Raw genomic sequence first — 23161 nt, forward strand, 5'->3', positions numbered from 1 at the left:
CGGAGGAAAACCACAATAATTGTAGACACGTGGATTTTGTGGAATTTTATTTAAACAGTAAATGCAACGGGGACATCTACAAACAAGTGTTGAATGGGCAGAAAAGAAAAAAAAAACATGTATCTCCATTCATTTTGGTAGCACGTGAGGCTTTCAATGGGTTGAACAAGTAATACAACAAAACACATTTTAAGCAAAAGACATGAAATGATGCAAGAGTTTTTAATGCATAGTATAAAATAGTCAGTTGACACACTTATACTGATATTTCATACAGCATGCACTTTTTTCACTAAAGTTTTAAGAGGAAAATTCCTTTTTTCAGACAGTGTTTGCTGTGCAGTGTTTGGTGGAGACAATAAAGATTTAAAATGTTTGTGGACCGACAACAAGAAAAGTGTGTGAAAATGGTGTGTAATTATAGTCTTTGGCAGAGCAATAACCTGTAATCAAACATTAAGGCAAAGAAGGTTCAAGTCACATTTCTAACTCAATTCCAGTTAACAGTTTTTGTGTTTCAGCACAAAACAAATACACAGTTGAACAGACAAAAAAAGTAGTATCTAAGCTGCAGTCAACACTGAAGTGTATAACCTATAATCTATGAATGGTAAAACTTTTTAAGCTTTTATTTTAAATAGGAAACAAAAACAGTTGGCTTATGTACACTTAAGTTGCATCCAAAACAAGAATCAGAAATCAAAAGTTAGGATTTTGCTGATCCAAAACATATGTAACACATCATCTCTAAAGTCATGCTGCTTAATAAAGTAGACAGAAAACGATCAGCAGTTGTTTTTAAAAATAAAACTATATGCACCCTTTACTAATTAGTTCAGGCAGGGTTAAAAAATATATATATATATCAATTAATTTTTTTATTTTTATAATTTTTTTGCAAATTTGACTTCCTGTCCACTTGTGAACAGTTTATCTGTACATGATACTTTATAAGAAGTCATTTCAAACATCACAGTAGTTTTATTTAAAGCTTCTTAACTGGAAGCGCTTAAATGAAATTTAAAAAAAAAAAGATATTACACCACTGTGTCAAGAAGCAGACCTGTCCAGACCAGAATATAATTTACCTTATTTTGACAACAGAAAAAGTGCATCAAGGCACAGACTTCGCTTTCTCGTGTTCTAATAAAGGCCTCAGTATTACCGTAATACACTCAACCCATTAATGGTGCACGGAGAGGATCACTTCTAAACTGTCATCGACTAACGCTAATAGAGGATTTGGAATCTTCCAAACCATCTTCTAACTGTGGTCCCTTGGCCAAAAGTTAAAATAAAGTGACTTTTATGTTTTAAAAAAATGCTTTAAGTGTATATTTAAAGCAAAAACACTTACGAATGCAAAAAAGAAGGTCAGACTTTGCCTGCAGCTCTACAGTGGAATATAAAACTTCAGTTCATTTTTAGTTGTTAGTGCGCGGTTTGTTTATAAAGTTGTGAAAAGTAGTATCCTTTTAGCATCACCATAGTGCTTAATAACCCCTGTTATTACCTTCAGAAAGTTAATTATATTAGCCACATATATACCGTCTGCAGGTTATTCGGACAAAAACAACCTCATTACCAAAGTGACGCTCAGAAAACAATCAGTAAAAGACACTGGCCTGACAGATATGTTAAACAAGAAGAAAACAAACGTTACTGCTATAAGAATAATAAAAGACTTCAAAGTAAAGTCTGTTTGTTCGGTGAATCTCATCAGTTGAAATAAATGTTCTAGCTTATGATACTCTACAATAAAAGGGTTTCAGAACCCACGAAAAACACAACAAAAACAAAGCACCACTTCCATATTTCTATAAAATGATATACTTAAAATGTGCAAACCTTGATTAGTGTCATACTGGTTAGGATGTCATTTTAGAAAAATTCTCACTATGAAAAGAAAAGTTTTTGTAAAAATGATTTTTTTTTTTTTTAAAGGAAACTGACCTATTCTTTGTTTGGACTCAGCGGGTTACCAGAAGGTACTGAACCAACACAAGAAACAACAACACCAATAACTGCAACTTTCACTGCCTTCTATGTTTGGTTAAATGCTTTCTTGTAGTGTTCTTTCCTCAAACTTAGGAACTTTTTATTTTCCCAACACAATTTTCCTTTCTGAGGAGCATTGGAGTTTGGAAAAATGTATAAAATGCAATCAAAACATTGCAAATACTACAACTCAAGATATGTCCACATGAAATGCCCACTTAAGCCCGTCTCAAAGATGCAAGACAGACATCTCACCTACTCCAGGTTTCCTGGGGATGGTTTCAATATTTTACGGACACACCTCTCCACACAAATGTATACATGTTGTATTGTGATATTTTCATGTAACAGAAAATAACTTATTAGTTATTTCTTTTCTTTCTTTTGGTATGAATACCTTCAAATGTAGGAATCTGTGATCAAAATGCATGGCTGACAATGCAGTGCCACTTAAGAGATGATATTTCTTGAGAGAGGTCAAACTTGGTAGCATGTTTAAATGAGAGGTTCACTCCGACCGCGCAACAGAAACAGAAGATACTATGGTTTTGAAGACAACAGCAGGTTGCTAAACCAGGTTGCTGCAGCTGATGATGGCTGTTGTTTGTTCTTTTCATCTCCATCCCCATCTGGAAGGAGAAACTGGGTGGAAGTAACAGAGGTTGGCGATCCAAGAGAGGGGGCCAGACTGCTGGTTTCAGCAGTATCTGTGGGAGAGTCCAAATGCCAGGAGCACTGGGGTTTGTAGCCCACAGAGCTGGCAGCCTCGGACTCTTGGAAAGGGTTGGATGACTTAAGCACCACGTCATCACTCAAGACCTTAGGGTGCATCTGAGGCTTGTAACCACCATCATAGAGAACAACCTCAGGTGGCTGCTCCTCAGAGGATCCCTGTGGATCCGGCTGGAAGACCAGAGACGAACCTGAAGTCTGAATGCCAGTGTATGTGACATCCGTGTGTCCCGAATCCAATGAAGAGGCTGAAGAAGCAGAGGAGTCTGGGAAACGTGGCCTTATGGGCCGATCGTCTACCACCTGGTTGTAGTAGCGCAACGACATTGGCTCATCTGTGTCGACTGGCTCGTCTTTCTCAAAATATTCCTCCTCTTCAGGAATAACGACGAGAGTCTCTTTGTTAAAATCCCGCTCAGGCTTTTCAACAATATGGACCATGCTGTGGGGAGACGGCCTCACATCCAAAGGCCCCTAAAAGACAGGCAATACAGAGTTACTGACTGAAGAACAACACCTGAACTTATCTCCTGATATTAAAATCAAATAAAGCATTTATAAACAGATATCAATTTAGTCATCACTGGACTATCATGGGATTATACCTGCAGTCTGGACCAATCACCAGGAAGCTTGGGCTCAGGTATGTCTGGATAGAATGCTTTTTTAACCCTGGTGCAAGAAAAAAACGCGTTGTGATTCATTCATTCAGAAAACTATGTAGTAACATGTCTAAATGCTTTCCATTGAAAGCAGAAATAGAAAAACGACTTCACACAGTTTTGCAAATAAATGTTGTCCATGTAGCAATATTTTGAGGATACATAATAATGAAAAAGTCACAAAAAAACCCTCACCAATTTCTTTTTTTGTAGCATATAAAAGTAACAATGATGAGTAATATGGTAATGGTTCCCAAAGCTCCCAACATTTCCAGGATCAATGCATCTGCTGTTGGAACAGAATATTTGAAACATTATTTTTGAAAAGAACAAAAATAACGGCTTAACCTCATATTAATGTATAACTGTAAACCATCTGGTCACATACTGAATGGTTCCAATGTAATAGAAGCAGTGCTGCCCGTGTCCTCGCCTGCTGATGTGTATGATTTCACCGTGAACTTGTAGTTGCCAACAGAGAGACCCTTCACTACATAACGCCTCATTTCACTGCTGGACAAATTTGCTAAAGGAACAAAGCGGAAACCAGAAGGTAATGAGAAAATGTCAGTTCAAAAGGTGATCAAAAAAAGTCTTAAAGGTACAAATGCATATTTTGGTCCACATTTCTGTCATCTTGACGTGATACATAACAAGTGTTTGGTTTCCAACAGCTTTTACCTAGTAGAGCAAGCTCAGAACCGTTGCTGATGTAAACGTTGTAGCCCAGGACGAAGCCTCTTCTGTCAGAAAGAGGAATTTCCCCCCAGGTGATGACAACCTTTGAATCCTGGCTTTTGACAGAAAGTGGGACTGATCTGGAGGGAACTGTGGAGACCACAAGAAAAAGATGAAGAAATTAAAGACAGGTTGTCGTGTAACAAATAGGAACACAATACAGCGGTGCATCGCTATAATGCGTTTCACTTTTTGTGGTCTCGCTGTTTTGCTGAATTATTTTCAGTGAAATTTTGCTTTTTGCTTTTTTTGATAGTGTCCTGATTGGCTGTATATCATTGTCAATCAATCCCCTCCGCGCCACGTCTCCTGTATAGAATGCATTGAGCTCGCCAAATCTACATAAATCTTTGATCATGAGCTGATCTTTGGTTTCATTCTATAATATTGGACTTACTTTTCTATGAATGTTTAAACTTAAAGATTTTAAACAGGACACAAAAGTGTGGAAATGTTCATGTCTGTCTGAGAAAAGTGTACAAAGTGAGGGGTTTAAAGGCTTACAGCAGCTATAATAACTGTAAAAAGATAAAAATAAAGCTGGCTACATCTCGGTTTACTACCGCAACAATAAAAGGACCATTGTAACACTGTCTTGACCGTCTTGAGACAGCAACACACTTACCAAGTTCCTGAGTGTATCCCTGCCAGCGCGTGATAAGCTGTGGAGAATCTGAAGGGCAGCTGTACAGGGAAAAGTTGTATCTCACTCCTGGCTTGAAGTTCTCTGATGGTAAAAAAGAAAAAAAATTCGTAATTTTAATTATTTTGTCAGATATTTGTGCTTTTAATATGTGAGACGCCCAAAAATACAAACATAGCAGACTCAAGCCTATGTCAACAGTGACATTTTGCAGCATTTAAAACTAGGGTTGGGCGATGTCCCTTAAATTGGCCGTTGACGATGTTTGCTGTCAACCATCGGGATGGACGATGACATCGTCGGGGGGGGGGGTATTTTTACATTTTTCGTTCTTATATAATTGCTATTCGTTATTTTGCTTTTTTCATTTTATTTCCCAACTAATGACTCATCCGCGATGATCCAGTATAAACTGAGGGAAGTGACTTTAACAAAAAAAGTAACAAACAAAATAGAAAAGAAGTAGTCCGCTCCCGCACTTCACTAGTGAAGTGGACCGGCGGAGCGCGGACTTGCAGCTTTGTGTTTGAGGGGAAGGGGTGGGTGCTTTGTTACATGAGCGGTATGTGTGGGAGATTTAAGACTGCGATCCGTCCCGCAGCTCTAGGGGTACAAGCAACCGAACTCAGAACCGGTTCTAAAAGTGTGTGTCTGAGCACAGCTCGGATCGTCAGCACACACAGCGGTTAGAGCTTCAAAGCAGAAATGTCGCTCAGTCCTTAGAAAACATTCAAACAATCACGCGGATTTGTGTTTCCAGTCGTGTCCCGACTAAATAAAGGCTGATGTTATTCCCACGTTTACGTGCAGCCAGCAAGCAGCACCACCCAAAGCTAATGTTGTTAGCCCGTGTTAGCATACTGCTAATCCTGGCTTCGTTCAGAAAAAGCACTGACCACACGGATTAAAATTCAAATGATGAGCGAACAGGTGTTTCATAATAACCGTAACATTATTAAAAGCACGTTTAGAAGATCATCTCGTATTTTACCGAGCTGACATGTCAATGTATATAGCCGCTCGGCGCTGTTTAACATTGTTTTGTATTGAATTGCTAGATTCAATAAAGTTTGAAAAAAAAAGCCGCTCGGCGGAATCTATATCCTTCCGGTTTTCAAACCCTACTGCGCATGTGCGAATGATTTATTCCGACGGAAAGTGTGACCTTAGTGAACGTTTTTATATTCTGAAAACATTTTTCTGGGCCCATATACACGGTTGGATTCTAATCCGACCATTGATCCCATCAAGATATTTTGTACATGTAACCGGGCTTATGGTGTCGACGCGCAATGTGGGGGGGGGGCGTGGCACCACGATGGTGGTCTCTCCATCGGGATGTCAGTCACCCATCACGATGGACGATGATATCGTCCATCGGCACAACCCTATTTAAAACTAAAACAACAGTCCCTTTGTAAAAGCTTGCATGCCTGGCATACCTGACTCAATGGAGACATTTGTGCTCCCAGCAGCCACTCTGATCCATTTCACAGGGCAATCGTGCTCGCAAGAGGTATCAAGCCATTCTACCAAATAATTACATGTGTTGGTGGCATTCTGCTGCCAAAACAGAAATAACCTGTTATTGGTAAAAACAGGCTTGGACAAGACCAAGGGTTGCTCATCTGTAAAGACAGAAACACATTTGATTCATTACATTTCATACATTTTTATAAATATATCAATAACTTTATAAAACATATTTTGCTTTTTCAAAACTTTTTTCATGTGGACTCAGTTTCTACCAACCTATAAATCGTAGAGGCACACGTGAAGGAGGAGACGCTCCTTTGATGTTTTTCACAACGACGGTTGCAAAAACTTTCTTGTTGACGCCAAGAGAAGCCATTTCTGTGAGGTTGACTCGAACAGAATAGGTGTTGGGTGGCAGGATTTGTGTGTGTTGCTCAACGTCTTCTGGGTTCCAAAGAGTTACTTCAAAACCTGTGACTCGACCGTGGCTTTGTTGGTAACCCAAAGGCTAAAAGCAGTCAAAAGAAGAAAACATTACTATAGAGGATTTTTGAATTTCACGGTTGACATATCAGGCTTCTTAATGTCATATAGCTTCCATTTCAACCACAATCCAAAAACTTCAAGAGTACCGTTTTTTTCTGAGCATGAGTTGTGTTTTTTTGTGTAGTTTGACCAAGGGTGTGACTCAGGTGAGACTTATATGTGATTTTTTGTTTTTTTTAAATAGATAAATAATTATAGGCTGACATGTTCGTTATTTTCCCACTAACAACCAGTAGAGGGCACTGTAGGTGTGTGTATCAGTATTTTCTATTAAAAGTGGTGCACAAGAAGAAGCACCAACCTGTCTAGCGCAAGACTCGAAAGAGTTGTTTTAAACTCCAGTGCGACTCATATATGACTTTTTTTCTTTATTACCGTACGAGTTTCTTGGTTGCTGAGACCTTTACTCTGGGGTGACTTATAGTGCAGAAAACATGATACTTGATTTAGCGGTCATTTACCTTCCAAACAACCAGCCCAGTCCTGTCTTTGTTCATCCACATCCACACGTCAGGAGGATCTGTGACTAAAAACACAAAGACGTTTTTAGACTAAAAAGACTAAAAACACATTCTGTTAGACTGCTTTTAAAAGAGTGCAGTAACAAAGAAGTATACTTCTAAATCCTTCAAATATTCTGAAGTTGTCTGAGAGTTTGGGTTTACAAACATTACCCTTTAACTGAATAACTGAATCTGGTCTAAACAATATCCCAGTTATTTGACTACCGTGGTTGAATTCACGTAAAGCAAGAAAAACTGATGACTAATTACTTAAAAAGTGACAATTAGATTATTTACCATCAGTTTGGGTTTTGAATGAAAACGTCTGGCTCCAGTTTCCCCATTTCCAGAAATATTTTTGATGTCCACAACGAACGCGAACAGTGTAAGCCTGATCAGGGTGCAGGCCAGACAGCTTCACAGACCGAAGCCCCACACCAGAGAAGACATGCTGCACACACAACATATACAATTAATGGGTGGTCAAAACGTTTCAAATGCTGTAAAAATTAATGATAGAATTAAAGTACACATTATGTTTTTTTTAATGTAATGCTAAACTTACAAGGGTTTTGGACTCATGATTGGTGGACTCCACCTGGCAGTTCAGATCCAGGGTGAAATAGCTTTCATAGGTCCACTGCCACATCACAGTAGCATTCCAGGCATTGACAACGGAGCTTAGATTAACTGGTGCAACAGGACGAACTGAGAAGAAAAAGCATAACTTGCAGACTTGAGTCATTTTGAATAATTCTACAATAGAGCAAAAAAGTATTTGACTTTCACTAATTTTGCATGTTGTGTCACGACAAATAATGAGTTTAGTCTAATGTAATGTTAATCATTGAAACAGTTCAACTGTAAAACACAGACTGGAAATAAGAATCCAGGAAATCCCTTTTTTCATTTTCAACTAATGTATTTGTATAATGGCGCAGAAAATAAGGTCAACAACCCTGGTTGGTAATGACAGAGGTCAACGGTTTCCTGTAAATCAGGGCAACCCAACCTTGATCCTCACTCTGCTTGTTTACCAGCTGTCCCTGCACTTCTGGCTGTTGATTACCTGGATCAGGTGTGCTCAGTCAATTAGTTTGAGGAGACACTTTAGTTCAACTATAAGTAAAGGATAATCTCCGAAAAAGTGTCCATCATCAGAAATTAACGCACACCATGGAAGCCTGAACCGTCCGACGCAAATGCACCGACCTCGACTGCAGCGGCAAAGGAAAACAATAAGAAAAACAATATATATGCTGATCGTCACGACGGGTTAAATAAAGCATCAGATCAGAAAGTTCACCTCTTTCCGCTTGTTTTAGTCAAGATGATGAAGCTAAAGCTTGTTTCAAAGAAGCCAGCGCAGTGATATAGAACATTAAAACTATGTGACCGGAACTTCCTTTTTAGGTTTGCATCATCACTGTGGATTATCACTTTTTAATTCAAACTCAGCAGCCAATCAGAATCGAGTATTCACCCGGACCATGGTATAACGACCATTAAACACTTCTCTCATCTTTTCATGTCGGGACAACTTGTAGAATTATTGACTGACAATTACTTTTTGCCTCTGTGTAATTACTTTATTCTACGACTACTAAAAGTTGGAATTTACAATAAACCAACATGAAAAACATTTAAATGTGCTCTGTATGGGTAAGGGTGAAAGAAACCAACTCAGTACCTCTATGAATAAGCTCAGCCGAGTCACTGAGACTGTAATGTCCGAGGCTATTCTCAGCCATCAGTGTCCAGTTACCATCCCACAGAGGCAGCCTGCACGTCAGCTGTAAATCCACATTACAGTTCCTAGAGGGAAAACAACAAAACAAGAACAATCAAATCTGATGCTCTGTTGAATTAAAGTGGAATATTGTTTTTACATCCTGAACCACAGGGAGACAACACAGAATTTTAACGCACTTTCAGACTATTCCTGTAAATCCATCAAGAAGTCTAACTATAGACATACAGAATGAGGCTTTTAATCATGCTAAGTGTTTTATAATTCTTTTTTTTCCCGTACATTGAACACTTTTAGGAGAAAAGCAGAAGGACACATCATAAATGATTCAGAGATAATATCTGAAAAGCTAAGTGACATGGGACAGTTGCTTTTCCCAGAAAAAACCCTTTCACTTCTGCAGATAGAAATCTGTTTTTAAGTGTCCAGAAGGAGCAAGGTGCATTGCTTTATACCATTTTGATGGTCAACTTTGTCTCACAAAATAACACAACACTTTTATAACATAACAGTAATTGTTAAATGCGAAAAACAATTAATTAATGATTTATTTGGATTTAACAACTCGTGTTTATGTCACAGTTTAATCAAAAACCACTCTGTGAAAGACATTAGAAAAACTGATACCTGGAGTTCAGCTTTCAAACGTTTACACATTTTTTTTTTATGTATTCACTTTGTCAAGTTAGACTGTACCTGCTGTTTACTGAGTAGCGTGTTCTTCTACGCCCACCAGTCAAGTGACTGTCGCGAGCCTCTTTCCAGTGGCACTCAGCAGATTTTAAATCCTGGGTCTCGCACACAAAATCACTGGGAAGAGGTGGATCTGGAATTTGGTCAATAAGAGCAAACTTAGAACACTGATATAAAACAGTAAATTATATTTAATGTATATTTAAAACCAGCTGTGCAATAGTAAACTACCTTCAGAGGTATTGGGCAAAGAATTTTTATTTTAAGTGTTAAATAAAAACTTTTGTTGTACTCTCATTATTGTCATTAACTTATTCTAGAGAAGAAAAGATCATCTTCCTCTCATGAAAGCATGTACATCCTAACAAGTCGAAGCATTTTTCTTACATCCAACAAACATGACAGCTCCGTCCAGTGAGAGATCCTCTAGACGACAGACAATGTTGCTTCCTGATACGCCAGTTGGTTCCACATTGACCAGCGTTGTGGCATAACTCCGTCGACTCAGTCGTGTAACATTCATGACGGTGTTGCCGTAGAGCATCTCTTTAAAGGTCTTTCCCTCCTTCACGATGCAGCAGAAGGTCATGTTGGAGCCCACTTCTACCACTCTGTCATGTGGATACATCTGCAAAGTGTTGTTGCTGGGAAGATCTCGTCCTGAAAAGAATAGATTAAAGAATAATAAAGGGAAGATAAAAAATACAGTGAGTTGGGATCTGAAGCACTTTTATAGACGAAAAGCAAAAGTTAAAGTAGCTTTGGTGAATTCATGATTTCCAAACTAAGATGAAAGATACAAATTTTCATATTTATTACTGACATTCATTAAAATACGTGAGTGTAATAAATATCCAGTTAACCTGGAAATGTGTCCATCTTGCTCCATTCACTTGTTGCCAGTCCATCTCTTGAGCGGATTCTGACCGACAGTGATGTACACTCCAGAGGTTCAGCAGAGGTCCATTTCCACTCATGTCGACCGCTCGCCTGATTCATTGTTGCTGAGATTGTGTCCTACAAACGATGCAGGGAGGACAATGTCATGTTTGATGTTAAATAGCTTTAGCAGGAATAAAATCAACGTTGAAACCGGGTGCACCAAAACCTGTCCACTATGACTGGGTATCACTGGCAAAATACTAAATTAATACAACTTTGGACTCAACCCACTTTAAATATTTGTTTAATTAGTTTTCAAATTCAAAATGTTCCTTTATAAATTAATGAATTTGTCAAAAATTAACAAAATTGTCTGATAAAATACAAGAAATTGCTTTAAAATAAAAGCAATTTATTGCATCTTTTAGGTTAAGTTTAATTTTATTTTATTTTTTCATGTTTTATTTATAAATGTTTGTCAATAAAAACAAAAGCTTCTGAATAACACACATGAAAGGCAAAGCTGTAAGTTGTATTTAAAAATGCTAATTTTACCCTTTCAATCCTGACTTTAGTTCCAGGTATAATAAAAATATGTTTTAGTGTTTTTTCCATTCGATGTGATGCTAAAATAAGCGGAGTCTTGAATTAGCGGTAAATGCTATGTTTAAAATTAGCAACATAAAGGGGTTAAGAATTTGTCTTAACAATGTTTAACACCTATTTCCTCAGAATTTGTTATTTTCTCTACATTCTGACTCAAATGTAACAACCAAACGGAACTGAACATAAAACAAATGTTGTGTACGCACATAGAAAACACTGGTATTGAATTCTGTTCTCAGAATGATGAGGTCAAAGGTTGAAGCAGCTCCTCCAAACCAGGATATGGTCAGCTCCTTGACACTCAGGTCAGCTGAAAGGCTCACTTGCTTTGGTACAGTAGGAACTAGGAAATCAATTCAAAACAGTATAAATACAATGTAACCCAAAGAGTACAATATTAAAGATCAAAGTTTAGCAACAATAATAATAGACTGATCACTTGTACTTTTTTAAGAGTAAATGGAGCATCAACTTAATCTAAAATAAGAGCAAAGTACAAATAATAATACTAATAATAGGGTGAATAATAATAAGGTAATTAGTTGAGTTCTTACTGGTTTGGGCATGGGTGTTCAGGGCCAAGAGGTTAACAAGGACACAGATAAGCCAGGGAAAGCTACAGTTAAGCTTTAGGGTGTGTTGAAATATTAGCTTGGGCATGATTTTCAACTGGCGATGGCAAAGCTGATGTTAACACAGACGGCCTCTCCACTACGGCACACCAAGCATTCTGGGAGACAAGATCCAGGAAGAATAGCCCTGCAGAAAAATACAGAAAAACAGTGTCAACATCAGGGACTGAAGGTGTGATGGTCACAGATCAAATGAGTCAAGTCATCCGACAAAGACTTTTAATGGACCGTAAAACTCTTTTAAATGTCAGAATTATTTCCATTAAATATATCGGTGGGTTTTTGTGCACCTAAAGTTTTTAATTCATGTTGTTTGGGTACTTAGGTTTATTCCCGTAAATCCAGAAAGGGTGTTGTGTCTTTTTATTTTAGAGCCCAGACTTGTCTCCCTGGTGAGTTTGTTGATGACACAAGCCAAACCGAGAGGTACCACTGCCAGGAAGAGGGTAAAGTCAACATTAGAACACCCACACAATCCTGACAGGTGCTGTCATGTCAGACACTGATGTCAACAAGTGAGGAAACTTGTTTTAGATCAGCAGCTCACCTATTCTCCTCTATTAGAAAGGCAGGCACATTAAAACTGAATAAAAATGGGAGTAACCAGCAGTCAAACCTGAATTTCAAGCACACACATCAATTACAATACTTGGTGGAAAAAGTGACAGCCTTTTTACTGTTAGCATTTAGTCACACTGTGTTAAAGATTTTATTTTGTACAGCTAAATCACAAAATATTGATAAATGACACAAGTATGTCAAAATATCAAGATTTATGTGTGAAGTCTAATTTTAAAAAGTGATAAGAAAAATATGGACCACGTCCCATGAGCAACATGCAGCAATGGAATTAGAAGAAAGTGTGTGTTCAACTAATTCAAACGGATGATCTCAATAGAATTAAAACACTAACTGTAAAAGTTTGAGTCATGAAGTAGCTTTAAATACAAAAGACTCTTCACAAGATTAACACAGACAGAATACATGTAACCACAAGAAGAGCTATTGTCCGGCATAATCTATCCATCGTGGGGAAAAAAAACCAACGTGGAGTAATTGTACTAAAACATCAACAGGGCTTTGCCACTGGGAAGTTGTAGCTTGATCCTTGTGTTGTCTGGAACTGCTCGAACTGCGGTTTGCCTTCCTCCCCATGAAATACAGTGTTGGCAGCAGCATCTAAATATATTTATAGACTCAATAAAGTGGATTGTAGTTTTTTTGGGGGGAAAGCTCTGACAGATACTGTATACAGCAAAAGATTTGCCAAATTTTTTTGAAAATTCAACCTTTTATTGCTGCCCCACCTTAATATTGCAATAAAAAAAGGCATCAATAAATTGTCATGAAACCTTTGGAAAGATCAGCTGCATCATGCATTTTTACTTTTGTGGATTTTAATCAAAGATAACAACAAGACAAACAAGTGTGCTGTTTTTAAGTGTTTCTAAATGTAAATTATACTGTTTTTTTTTCTGTCTCACAGTTCTGAGACAACCAATCTTGTTTTCCCTTCAGGCAAGCAGGGGCAAGTCCTGAAGCATTTAACAATCCTCAGAAGAAACAAAACTATGTTTATATGGACAAGAAAGACAACAACAAGCGACAACAAGCCTGGTCTTTATTATGGCGCAAATGTGTTTCAGACTCAACTGATGTTTTTTTTAAAGTACCACCATCTTCATTCCTCTGAAGAATCAAAACAATTTACAGTACTACTGTTTATACATCACAATTGTCTTTTTGCATCATTTTAAAACAAATGATTTTTGCTACACACCCAAGAAAACTTTTCCTTTTTTCAACATCTTAGTTCTTTCAGTCTTTTGTTAGAGCCAAGAAGATGGGAAAAACATTAGGCAAAAATGAAACTGTACTGAAATCGTGTAATATTCTTAGGGGATTATTCACATTCTTTGAAGGCCTTGTTGGTTTTCTTTTTTTCTCTTTTCTAAAGCAATAAGGAATTAAAGTTCCTTTGGGGGAACATAAGAATGCATCTGATCTTAAAGCAGGACATGAAGTTATGCAAATAAGAGGCTATTAAAGCAAAGAATTCTCTTCTCTAACATTAAATTTTCAACATTTCCAAATGAGCTTTTTCACAGGGTCTGATGGGAAAAAGAAAACTGTGCAAAGACTAAAGCAAGATTTTATGAGAGGCTTTTGCAAGACGCAATGAAACCTAAAATATAGCTTTTAAAGAGGGGGGGGGGGGGTAAAAGTTAAAGTCACACTCAGAGTCCAACAGTTTCTGTTTAAGCCGTACAGAGGACTTTCTTGGATTCTAAAAATTTTAAGGAATTAACAAACTAAATCATAGCCAGTCTCATTTGGTGACATCATTTGCTTTGATTAAAAGAGATTTCAAGCCAGAAGCATGACAGACATCAGGACTCAAAACCTGATCTTCCATTGGAAATAAAATAGATCATCTTAAAAACCATTGACCTGAACATCTATTATTTCCATTAATAACCATAAAACAGCTTTTTAACACAGAAAATCAATCTGAAGTGCTTAATGAGATACATACACATTGCCAGCATTTATAGCATTTATATCACCAATTAAAATATTAAACTGAAAAAATATCAAGGACAGTCTGAAATTCAGAGTTTTGGGTCAGTTTCCTACAACTACAACTAATCTGCAGCAACAGCCTTGGATTTGAATTATATTCTCTACCTCTCTAAACCCTGGAGGGAATAAAGGTGGGACTTATGGGAAGTAGGGGGAAAAAAAGAGTGGGATTCTGGGAAACCTCATCAACAAACTGAAAGCTTTGGACCCCCCTCCCTCCCCCAACATATACAGATCAATACCTCTCCTGTGGGCTCTCATTCTGGTCCTTGCATCAGTAATAAATGTGACCACAAACACAACCGCAAAGGCACTGTCTGTACTTAAAAACCAGATACAAACACCATCAATGTGCATCCAGTTTTTAGGGTGGAAAAAAAAAAACACAACTAAAATTCCCATGTATGACTTTCATTATGACCGGCTCTACACAGGACCCTTTGACTGTTTTACTCTTTCACTTTGCAGCTTGCCAAAGTCTTGTGGAATGAAGCATGGAAAGTGCGACAGATGTGATCACATAGAAAGTAAAATGTTAAAGACTTTCAAGCATTTATCTAAATACTTCTTTTTCATTTTTTCAACTATCAAATTTGTATTTGCAATGTTTTACAAAACCAGCGTCTCAAAGCAAGTCAATACGTCAAATATCTTATGACGTGCTGACAAGTCCGTTTCACAAAAGAAACTATTATTTCTAAAGCCATGAGTACCCATGACGTTGGCTATACCTGTTAGACCGCACGTGGATATAAATTCTCAATATGTCAGTAAGGAAACACATTTAACTGTGCAAAATTTGAGAAAAGCCAACTTATACCGGTACTTAAAACAGACATCAGGAAAGGTAAACATGATGATTTAAGAAACTTGCCTAGAGAGAAGGCCACAAAGCATAAATATCAATTTCAAAACACCTAAATCTTACTAATAGGACAACTAGTTCCTAAATCAAATTTGCTTAAAACAAAAACAAAAAATCAACTTTAATTCCCTATTAATTCCTGCCTCTGTAAAAGCAAGTAAATTAAAGTACAACCCAGGAAGGTCAGAAAATCTATACAGTGGTACTTTGCTATAATACAGTTCATCTTTGATGGCCTCTGAATTTTTTCTTTTAACAACACATTGTGTTATGTGTTCTGATTATCTTTAGACGATTGACGACCAAGCCCCTCTATGTCTCCTGATGAGCACAGAATAAATTCATTCTCCAAAACTGACATAAATCTTCAACCGTGAGCAGATCTTTGTTTTCATTGTACAATACTGGACATATTTTTCTATGAAGGTTTAAACTTTGAGAGTTAAAACGAAAAAGAAAAGTGTGAAAATGCTAATGTCTGAGAAGTTCATAAAGTGTGTAATAAGCGGTTTAACAGCCTTAAAACATCTATAACTGTAAAAAAAGAAAAGAAAAGCAGACAATTTCACGGCTTTTGCCTATTGTGGGTTATTTTTAGAAAGTAACCCCCATAATTACCGAAGAGTGTATTTAACAGTACAACTACACATTTACTTTCCCACTGTGATAAGAAAATGTGTAGGTTTTTCGGATGAACATAATAGACCTTGAAACACAACTCTTTCCATAATTGGAACCACAAATAAATCAAGAATCAAAACACCTGAAAGTAAATTCCCCCACCAGAAAACGAGAGAAGCTTTCTGCTACTTTTTTTGCCAAGAGACGCTCAGCAACATTGTCATTATCCTGTCGCAGAATGGCCACTAGAGCCAAAACGTAAGCACACAGTGGCTCTCATGCACTATAAAAGTCAGAGGATATTTTGAAACATGAACTAAAGAAGCTGCTAATTATCCTTGACCTTAAAATGTGACGAGAAGACCGGATGCTGCTGAGAGACTAAATGAACAGGGAGAGTAGCAATCATGGAATGGTTGTCCTCTGACCTCACTGGAAAAAGGGACATTCAGTTCTTTGTGTGTGTGCTGCTCTTGGACTACATCCAGACAGCAGTTCCTTCCTTCCTATTTTACCAACACAAATCTTTGGAGCAACAGGAAGAGAGGAAAACTTAGCCTCAAATAAATTATATTTAATATGAAAATAACCACCTTGTTTATGACACACAGAGTCACAAAAACCATTTTTAATGCTGGCAAAAACAAAATATCTGTTTTAATCTGATCATTTAAGTTTAGCTGCTTTCTAGGAAGACATTTTTACTCACTTTCCTAATTTTTAATCACAGTTGATTACAGTTACATATCTTTAGGTAATAATTACAAATATTATGCGACATAAAGTTAAAATGGTCTTATAAAAAAGGTTTTTCTACCTAAGAAATGTCATAACATACACATATAAATGTATTTGATTAAAAATAACAAGAGGATAAAGTTAAAAGAACTTTCAGATTCAGGTTAACCCAAAAATTTAAAAAAATAAATAAAAATAAGAATGTTATTAACATGTTAAAGGGCTGGTTAACATTAAGTTATGGAAATTGTCACATGTTGTCTAAATTGTCTAAAGCACTTCTTAAACACAATCCCTTCATTTCATGGGCTCGTAAGTAATTGGACAATTGACTTCCATGCTATTGCGTGGGCAGGTGTGGGTAATTCCCTTGTTATGTCATTATGAGTGAAGCAGATAAAAGGCCTGGAGTTGATTAGAGGACCCGTGCTTGCATTTAGAAGATTTTGCTGTGAACAGACAACATGCAGTCAAAGGATCTCTCCATGCAGGTGAAAGGAGCCATCATTAAGGCCTGTTCACACCGGGACGAATTTCGCCGGCGATTTTCGCCGACGTTTAACGCCTCGTGACTAAACAAAGGGCACCAATGAGAGTGTGCACACCGACGCGAAAAAACGCCACGCGACAAAGCGTCAAAAAAAAAAACGCCTCGGGTTCGTTTTTTTTTTTTTCGACGCGTCCCGTCGAAATCTATTCGACCAATGAGAATGGCGCTTTTGCACACGTGTCTGGAGCTTCTGAAGTTACAGTAAAACACAACTTGGGGGCGCTCAAACACAAAACTGCCTTGCTGAGCACACATACCAGCGAAGAAGATAGACGCCAAGTAGCGTCAACACTGCCGCAAAGAAATAATGACGGACATTCTTAAGTATCCCCTTACCAAGTACCAGTTGGAGCTACTGATGCTTGAAATATTCATGTTTTCTTTGTATTATTCTGACAAGCGCGTAAATACTTGCTATCTTCTTCTGAGTGAAAAGCGACTTTAAGAAGTGTAAAGTTGCGCAGCGCCACCTTGTGTACAGGAGTATTTCTGTTTACATTAAGCGCCATCTAATGTCAGGGAATGAAATTGCATGTTCGCTCGGCTCACCGTCAGCGAAAATCGCCTGGGTGTGAACACAAAAAACGTGGCGAAAAACGCTGGCGAATAACGCCTGGCGAATATTCGTCCCGGTGTGTACGGGCCTTTAAGCTGAGTAAACAGAAAAAAACATGCCAGAAATTGCTACAGTATTAGGAGTGGCAAAATCAACAGTGTGGTACATCCTGAGAAAGAAAGAAAGAAAGAAAGAAAGCACTGGTGAACTCAGCAACGCAAAAAGACCAGGAAGTTCACGGAAGACAACAGTGGTGGATGATCGCAGAATCATTTTCATGGTGAAGAGGCACCCGTTCACAACAGCCAACCAAGTGAACAACTCTCCAGGAGGTAAGCGTATCAATATCCAAGTCTACTATAAAAAGAAGACTGCATGAAAGTAGATACAGAGGGTCCACTGCAAGATGCAAGCCACTCATAAGCCTCAAGAATAGGAAGGCTAGATTGGACTTTGCTAAAAAGCATCTAAAAAAGCCAGCACAGTTCTGGAAAAACATTCTTTGGACAGATGAAACCAAAATCAACCTCTACCAGAATGATGGCCAGAGAAAAGCATGGAGAAGGCGTGTAGAAGCTCCTGATCCAAAGCATTCTACATCATCAGTAAAACACGGTGGAGGCAGTGTGATGGTCTGGGCGTCCATGGCTGCTAGTGGCACTGGGACTCTAGTGTTTATTGATGACGTGACACAGGACAGAATCAGTCCAATGAATTCTGAGTTGTTCAGAGACATACTGTCTGCGCAGATCCAGGTGAATGCAGCCAAACTGATTGGGCGGCGTTTCATAATACAGATGGACAACGACCCAAAACATACAGCCAAAGCAACTCAAGCTTATTAAAGCAAAAAGTGGAATATTCATGGATGGCCAAGTCAGTCACCTGATCTTAACCCAATTGAGCAGCATTTCACTTGTTGAAGACTAAACTTCAGACAGAAAGGTCCACAAACAAACAGCAACTGAAAGCCGCTGCAGTAAAGGCCTGGCAGAGCATTCAGAAGGAGAAAACCCAGCATCAGGTGATGTCCATGAGTTCAAGACTTCAGGCTGTCATTGCCAACAAAGGCTTTTCAACCAAATATTAGTAAGGACCATTTTATTTTCAGTTATTTCATTTGTCCAATTACTTGGGAGCCCATGAAATGAAGGGATTGCGTTTAAAAAATGCTTTAGTTTTTCACATTTTTCTGCAATCTTTTTGTTCAACCCATGGAGTAAAAGCTGAAAGTCTGCACTTCAATGGCATCTGAATCCTTACTGTATATATGTTTATATTTTATACTATATAATCTTTAGAATAAATTATGAGTCCCATATTGCTGCCACTACAAACTGGTTTTCTAATGTATTATTGGATTATGTAATGTATTATTTTTGATAAACAGATATAAAGGAAATAGGATTTTATTGTTGATAAAATACATTGAACTTGTTGTTTTTGTGGTTGTAAAAACCTAAATTAATAGTCCCAATTACTTGGGGTTCAGACGGCGCACATTTGTCTGGTCAATGTCTACCACATATTTGATAAAATGACCATCCTAATGTTGTAGTGGCTCATTGATAATATGTCGCCCAGATATTGACCTGTGATCCAAAACAAGGGTGGGCTGATCACTAAGCGATCAATCATCAAACTATATTTTGAAGAAAAACAAGAAAGAAAAAACGAGGTGTATGTGGTAAACTTAATTAGTTTCCTATCCATGTAGCAATTAGGTCTAAGCTTCCATGATGACATTTTTATACAAGTAGACAACACGTCTCCCTAATAGGGAGGGATGTGTGTTGAAAAAAACTTCCTTATTTCATTTATTTCTGTTTTTACTCCTTAAGACTTCTCTTCTAAGCTTGCAGAAGAGTCCATGTGGATCAAGCTATAGCCAATCAAAGCTTTAGACTGTCAAAGCCTCCACTGATGCAACAACTTTCCGGAAAATCCCCAGAAGACAAGAGTTTTGAAAATGTTAAAACATCAGCAAAAGCATCTTTATTTATCACTCATGGTTTCTTTAAATCAAGCTGACAGGGAATAAGATGGAATAGTGAAATGCAGCTACTAAAGCCCTATTTGTGATGTTTCTCGTTATGTACAGAAAAATGATGCTGACCGTTAATGATTCCATCAGGTTTGCTCCTATCTTTATTTTTTTAAAGATGAGCATATGATTGATCATTTTAAGATCAGCCCAACATTGGATCAGAGGCTAAAATCTGGGTGACATCTTGCCAGTGAGCAGACTCTCTCCCTGCAACGTCAACATAGCGATTAGTTTTGCTAAACACCTGTCCAACCTTGGCTGGACGTACCTGTGCTGTCTAGATTCAATCTCACGCCTAGATGAGGTCAAAGCATTGGTTTTCAGATACGTAGAGAAGAAGGAAATTGGGACGGTGGGTTTGTGTGATGAAAATTCTAAGGATGGAGTTAAAGGGAGAAAGATGATTTTACTATGTTGATCCTTAAAGAGCGCAGCCAAAAACAAAAAGATATTTGTTAGTCTTTTAATAAGACGTGTTTATATTATGCAGTAGAATTAAAAATGTAATTTGTATCAATACCAACTGTGATGTAATGTTTGTAGGGACCACAAGCCACAATTTTACAAAGTCCGGAGATAAAGGTTGGTGACCACAAATGATAGAGTTTCCAATTCTGGACACAGAAATAAATTAAATAGCAATTATTTTACGTCTTCCTAATCGCCTTTGTTTTGCGGATAGAAAACAATTGGAAAACTCGGTAATCACAGGTAGATATGTCAAGGGGTTTATTGTCTCTTTCGATAAGAAAAGTGGCTGGGAAGCTCGGCTGGTAGAAGGCTGCCACGCAGGAATCCGGGGTTCGATTTCCAGAGGGAAATAAACAATGCTACTGGGAGCAATTACCATATCAATGGTGAGAAATTAACATCACCCAGTGGGGGTCCTTCGGCGAGACCCTTAACGCTGCCTCCCGAGCGCGGTTCGGCTGCAGCTCACCGCTCCCCCAGAGGATGGGTCAAATGCGGAGAAGAATTTCCTCATTGTGGAATAAATAAAGTATCAATTATTACTATTATACCACATCTTCCCTATCTGTGCTCTTAACACCATAAATTTGTCACAGGACATTATTCAAGTGATTCCACAACTTTTAATATTTTTTTGAAGATCATTCAATTTATGTTATTAGGTGCTTTACGTCTGCAGAGTGCAGCTTATTATTCTGTATTAAGGCCTTGAACCTCTGACTGTTCCTTACCCCGCTCATTAACATTTTTTGTCACAACGTGATGTGTGGGATTCAGGTCTGCAACGACGAACATTGCGCATTACATCAAGTTTCCTTAATGTTTAGGGGGTGGTTTGGGGCATCTAATTTATCTTGTTCCTTTCAGGAAGCTGTGAAGTTGTTTCGACGTCATGAGATAGCTGCCGTTGGCTCACAAATGTCTTCTAAGTCCACTGTTCTGAATCGAAACCAAAGTATAAGCTATCCCAGTAAGCAGTGCGAGCCATATTTTAACACTATACATTCTTCAATGCAGAAACCAAAATCGGAAATGAACTGAACATGCACAAACGGCATGCACAGTGACACCCTTTGCAGTACTTAATGTTTGTCTTGCATCAATATGAGGCAGGCTTGGAGGTCAGGGATGTTTGCTACGTCATCATGAATGATTGGAAGCTGAATTTTGCTCCAAGTAAATGTGGCAAGAGGTTGGAGAAGATTGTTTTTCCTCCTCCACTTTTTACTATTGATTCTATAGCTGGTGAAGCAGCAAAACCCAAAATCTTTAAACAGGATACTTTTGAACAGAAATTGAGGTATTTCTTTTTTTTTTTTTTTTTTAGTGTTTACACTTGTCTATCTCATTCATAAATAGTCATTGTAATGCACAAATCATAGTTATTGTTTAAATGAAATGTAAGTCACTATGTATTCATTTGAACCTAAACCTGAAACATCTGAGCCATCAAAGGGAAATAATGTGAGAAAGAATACTTTTTTCATTTATAAAATAATTTAGCCTTTGTGAACATACAAGCATTATCACAATAGGTCTGATGGAAAAACAAACAAAAAAAACGTTTCAGACAAAATAAGTGAGTAAACCAAAGTGAAGAAAACATAGAAGCTCGGATACGCTTAAATCAACAACCCACGACAAAAGAAAGAGCTGTCATCACGCTGACATCCAAACGTGTTGATCAAAACAGCCCAAAAAGAAAACAAAATATCCCAACTCAACCATCACCCTTTCTTTAAATGAACTAGATTTTCCAACGAATATATATATTATGTCCAACTTCATCCTCATTGGACAATTGCATCATTAGCATTAGCATGTGAGACCGACGACAGATGATGGACTAAAAAAAACACAAAATAAAATAAAAACTGGGCAATGTCTTTTAAACATTTTACAATATATAAACTGCTGTTTTAAATATTCAAAACTGACATTTAGCGTTTACTTTGCTTCCCATCTCCATACAGGCCACTGCTGTCTGGGGTTTAAAAAAAACACATCGCCAGTTCGGGCAGCGGCCATCAACAAACTCAACGGCTAAATAGATATAAAAAGGTTTTGAAATAATGTCGAAATTACCTGTTATGCAGGGAAATGTCTTTCACAGCAACCGACCAGCGGTATTTTTCGTTACTAATCGAGCTATAAAGACGTCTGAGATATTTTTAACTTGGTGCCCCCACGTTCCGCAACGTAGTTTTGACTTTTCCCTACCTCTCCAGAGTAAAACTGGGATTCCTGGCATGAAGCTAGCTTGGATCATGACTGACGTTGTTTCTGACCAATGGCCTTTCGCACAGTGAGCGACTGGGCGGGGTCTGTGCTGCGGTGTGACGCAAGGCTAAAAGGCGAGAGGCAGAGGCGAGTGTTTAGAGACCTTGAAACCAGGCAGAGAATTCAAATGTCGATGACACTTATTTTACTGAACTATACAGCAATTATGAACATTTATTTAGCAGAAGCTACTAAAGAAGTCACAAAGTCGGATTAGCTTTTAAAGTTTAAATACACTGCTTGATGTAGAGTAAACCAGTTATTACAAAAAAATCAACCCAGATTTAAAATATCATTAGAAAACAAGTAACTTTTGTTTCCATCAGGTAAAAAAGAGGAAAACACTCTTACTTTGACGTAATTTAAAAAAGGCCCCAGGCAGACAATAATTTTGCTCAGCACTGTTTTTTTAAGGCTCTGATAATACTGATAACAATACAAGTTTAGTTATTTTACAACCAACCTTGTCTAAATTAGTACTAAAGTAAATGTACATGTTTAAGTCTCAGGACAAAATTTAGGGGGAAAAAAGGCAGACACCAACATTTAACTCTATAAAAGCCATTTGCAGTAATAATAACCCCTAAGA

General features: G+C 37.8%; 1 protein-coding gene across 1 annotated transcript; it reads right to left on the bottom strand.

The window, feature by feature from the left end:
* Positions 1–32: 32 nt before the first annotated feature.
* LOC101158950 (leukemia inhibitory factor receptor) lies at positions 33–22539 on the bottom strand. Its single transcript, XM_011478931.3, has 18 exons — positions 22378–22539; positions 11784–11988; positions 11436–11572; positions 10605–10758; positions 10129–10401; positions 9745–9874; positions 8989–9113; positions 7864–8006; positions 7596–7749; positions 7257–7321; positions 6526–6757; positions 6216–6401; positions 4756–4857; positions 4074–4220; positions 3781–3918; positions 3588–3681; positions 3336–3402; positions 33–3204 (listed from the first exon to the last, which is right to left on the bottom strand). Exons 2-18 carry the CDS (start codon positions 11887–11889, stop codon positions 2539–2541), a joined length of 2919 nt encoding a protein of 972 aa, XP_011477233.1. The 5' UTR covers positions 11890–11988; positions 22378–22539; the 3' UTR covers positions 33–2538.
* Between the last annotated feature and the right edge of the window lie 622 nt (positions 22540–23161).

The sequence above is a fragment of the Oryzias latipes genome, chromosome 9 (genome assembly GCF_002234675.1).
Source record: "Oryzias latipes chromosome 9, ASM223467v1".
Taxonomy (NCBI): Eukaryota; Metazoa; Chordata; class Actinopteri; order Beloniformes; family Adrianichthyidae; genus Oryzias; species Oryzias latipes.

Bases quoted from the DNA above. Each gene is read 5' to 3' on its own strand.
- LOC101158950 (XM_011478931.3), bottom strand. From the start codon at position 11,889: ATGCCCAAGCTAATATTTCAACACACCCTAAAGCTTAACTGTAGCTTT. The intron at 10,759-11,435 runs GTGCGTACACAA...CATCGTTTGTAG, and splicing joins TCAATACCAGTGTTTTCTAT to GACACAATCTCAGCAACAAT. The intron at 7,750-7,863 runs GTAAGTTTAGCA...TTGTGTGTGCAG, and splicing joins ATCATGAGTCCAAAACCCTT to CATGTCTTCTCTGGTGTGGG.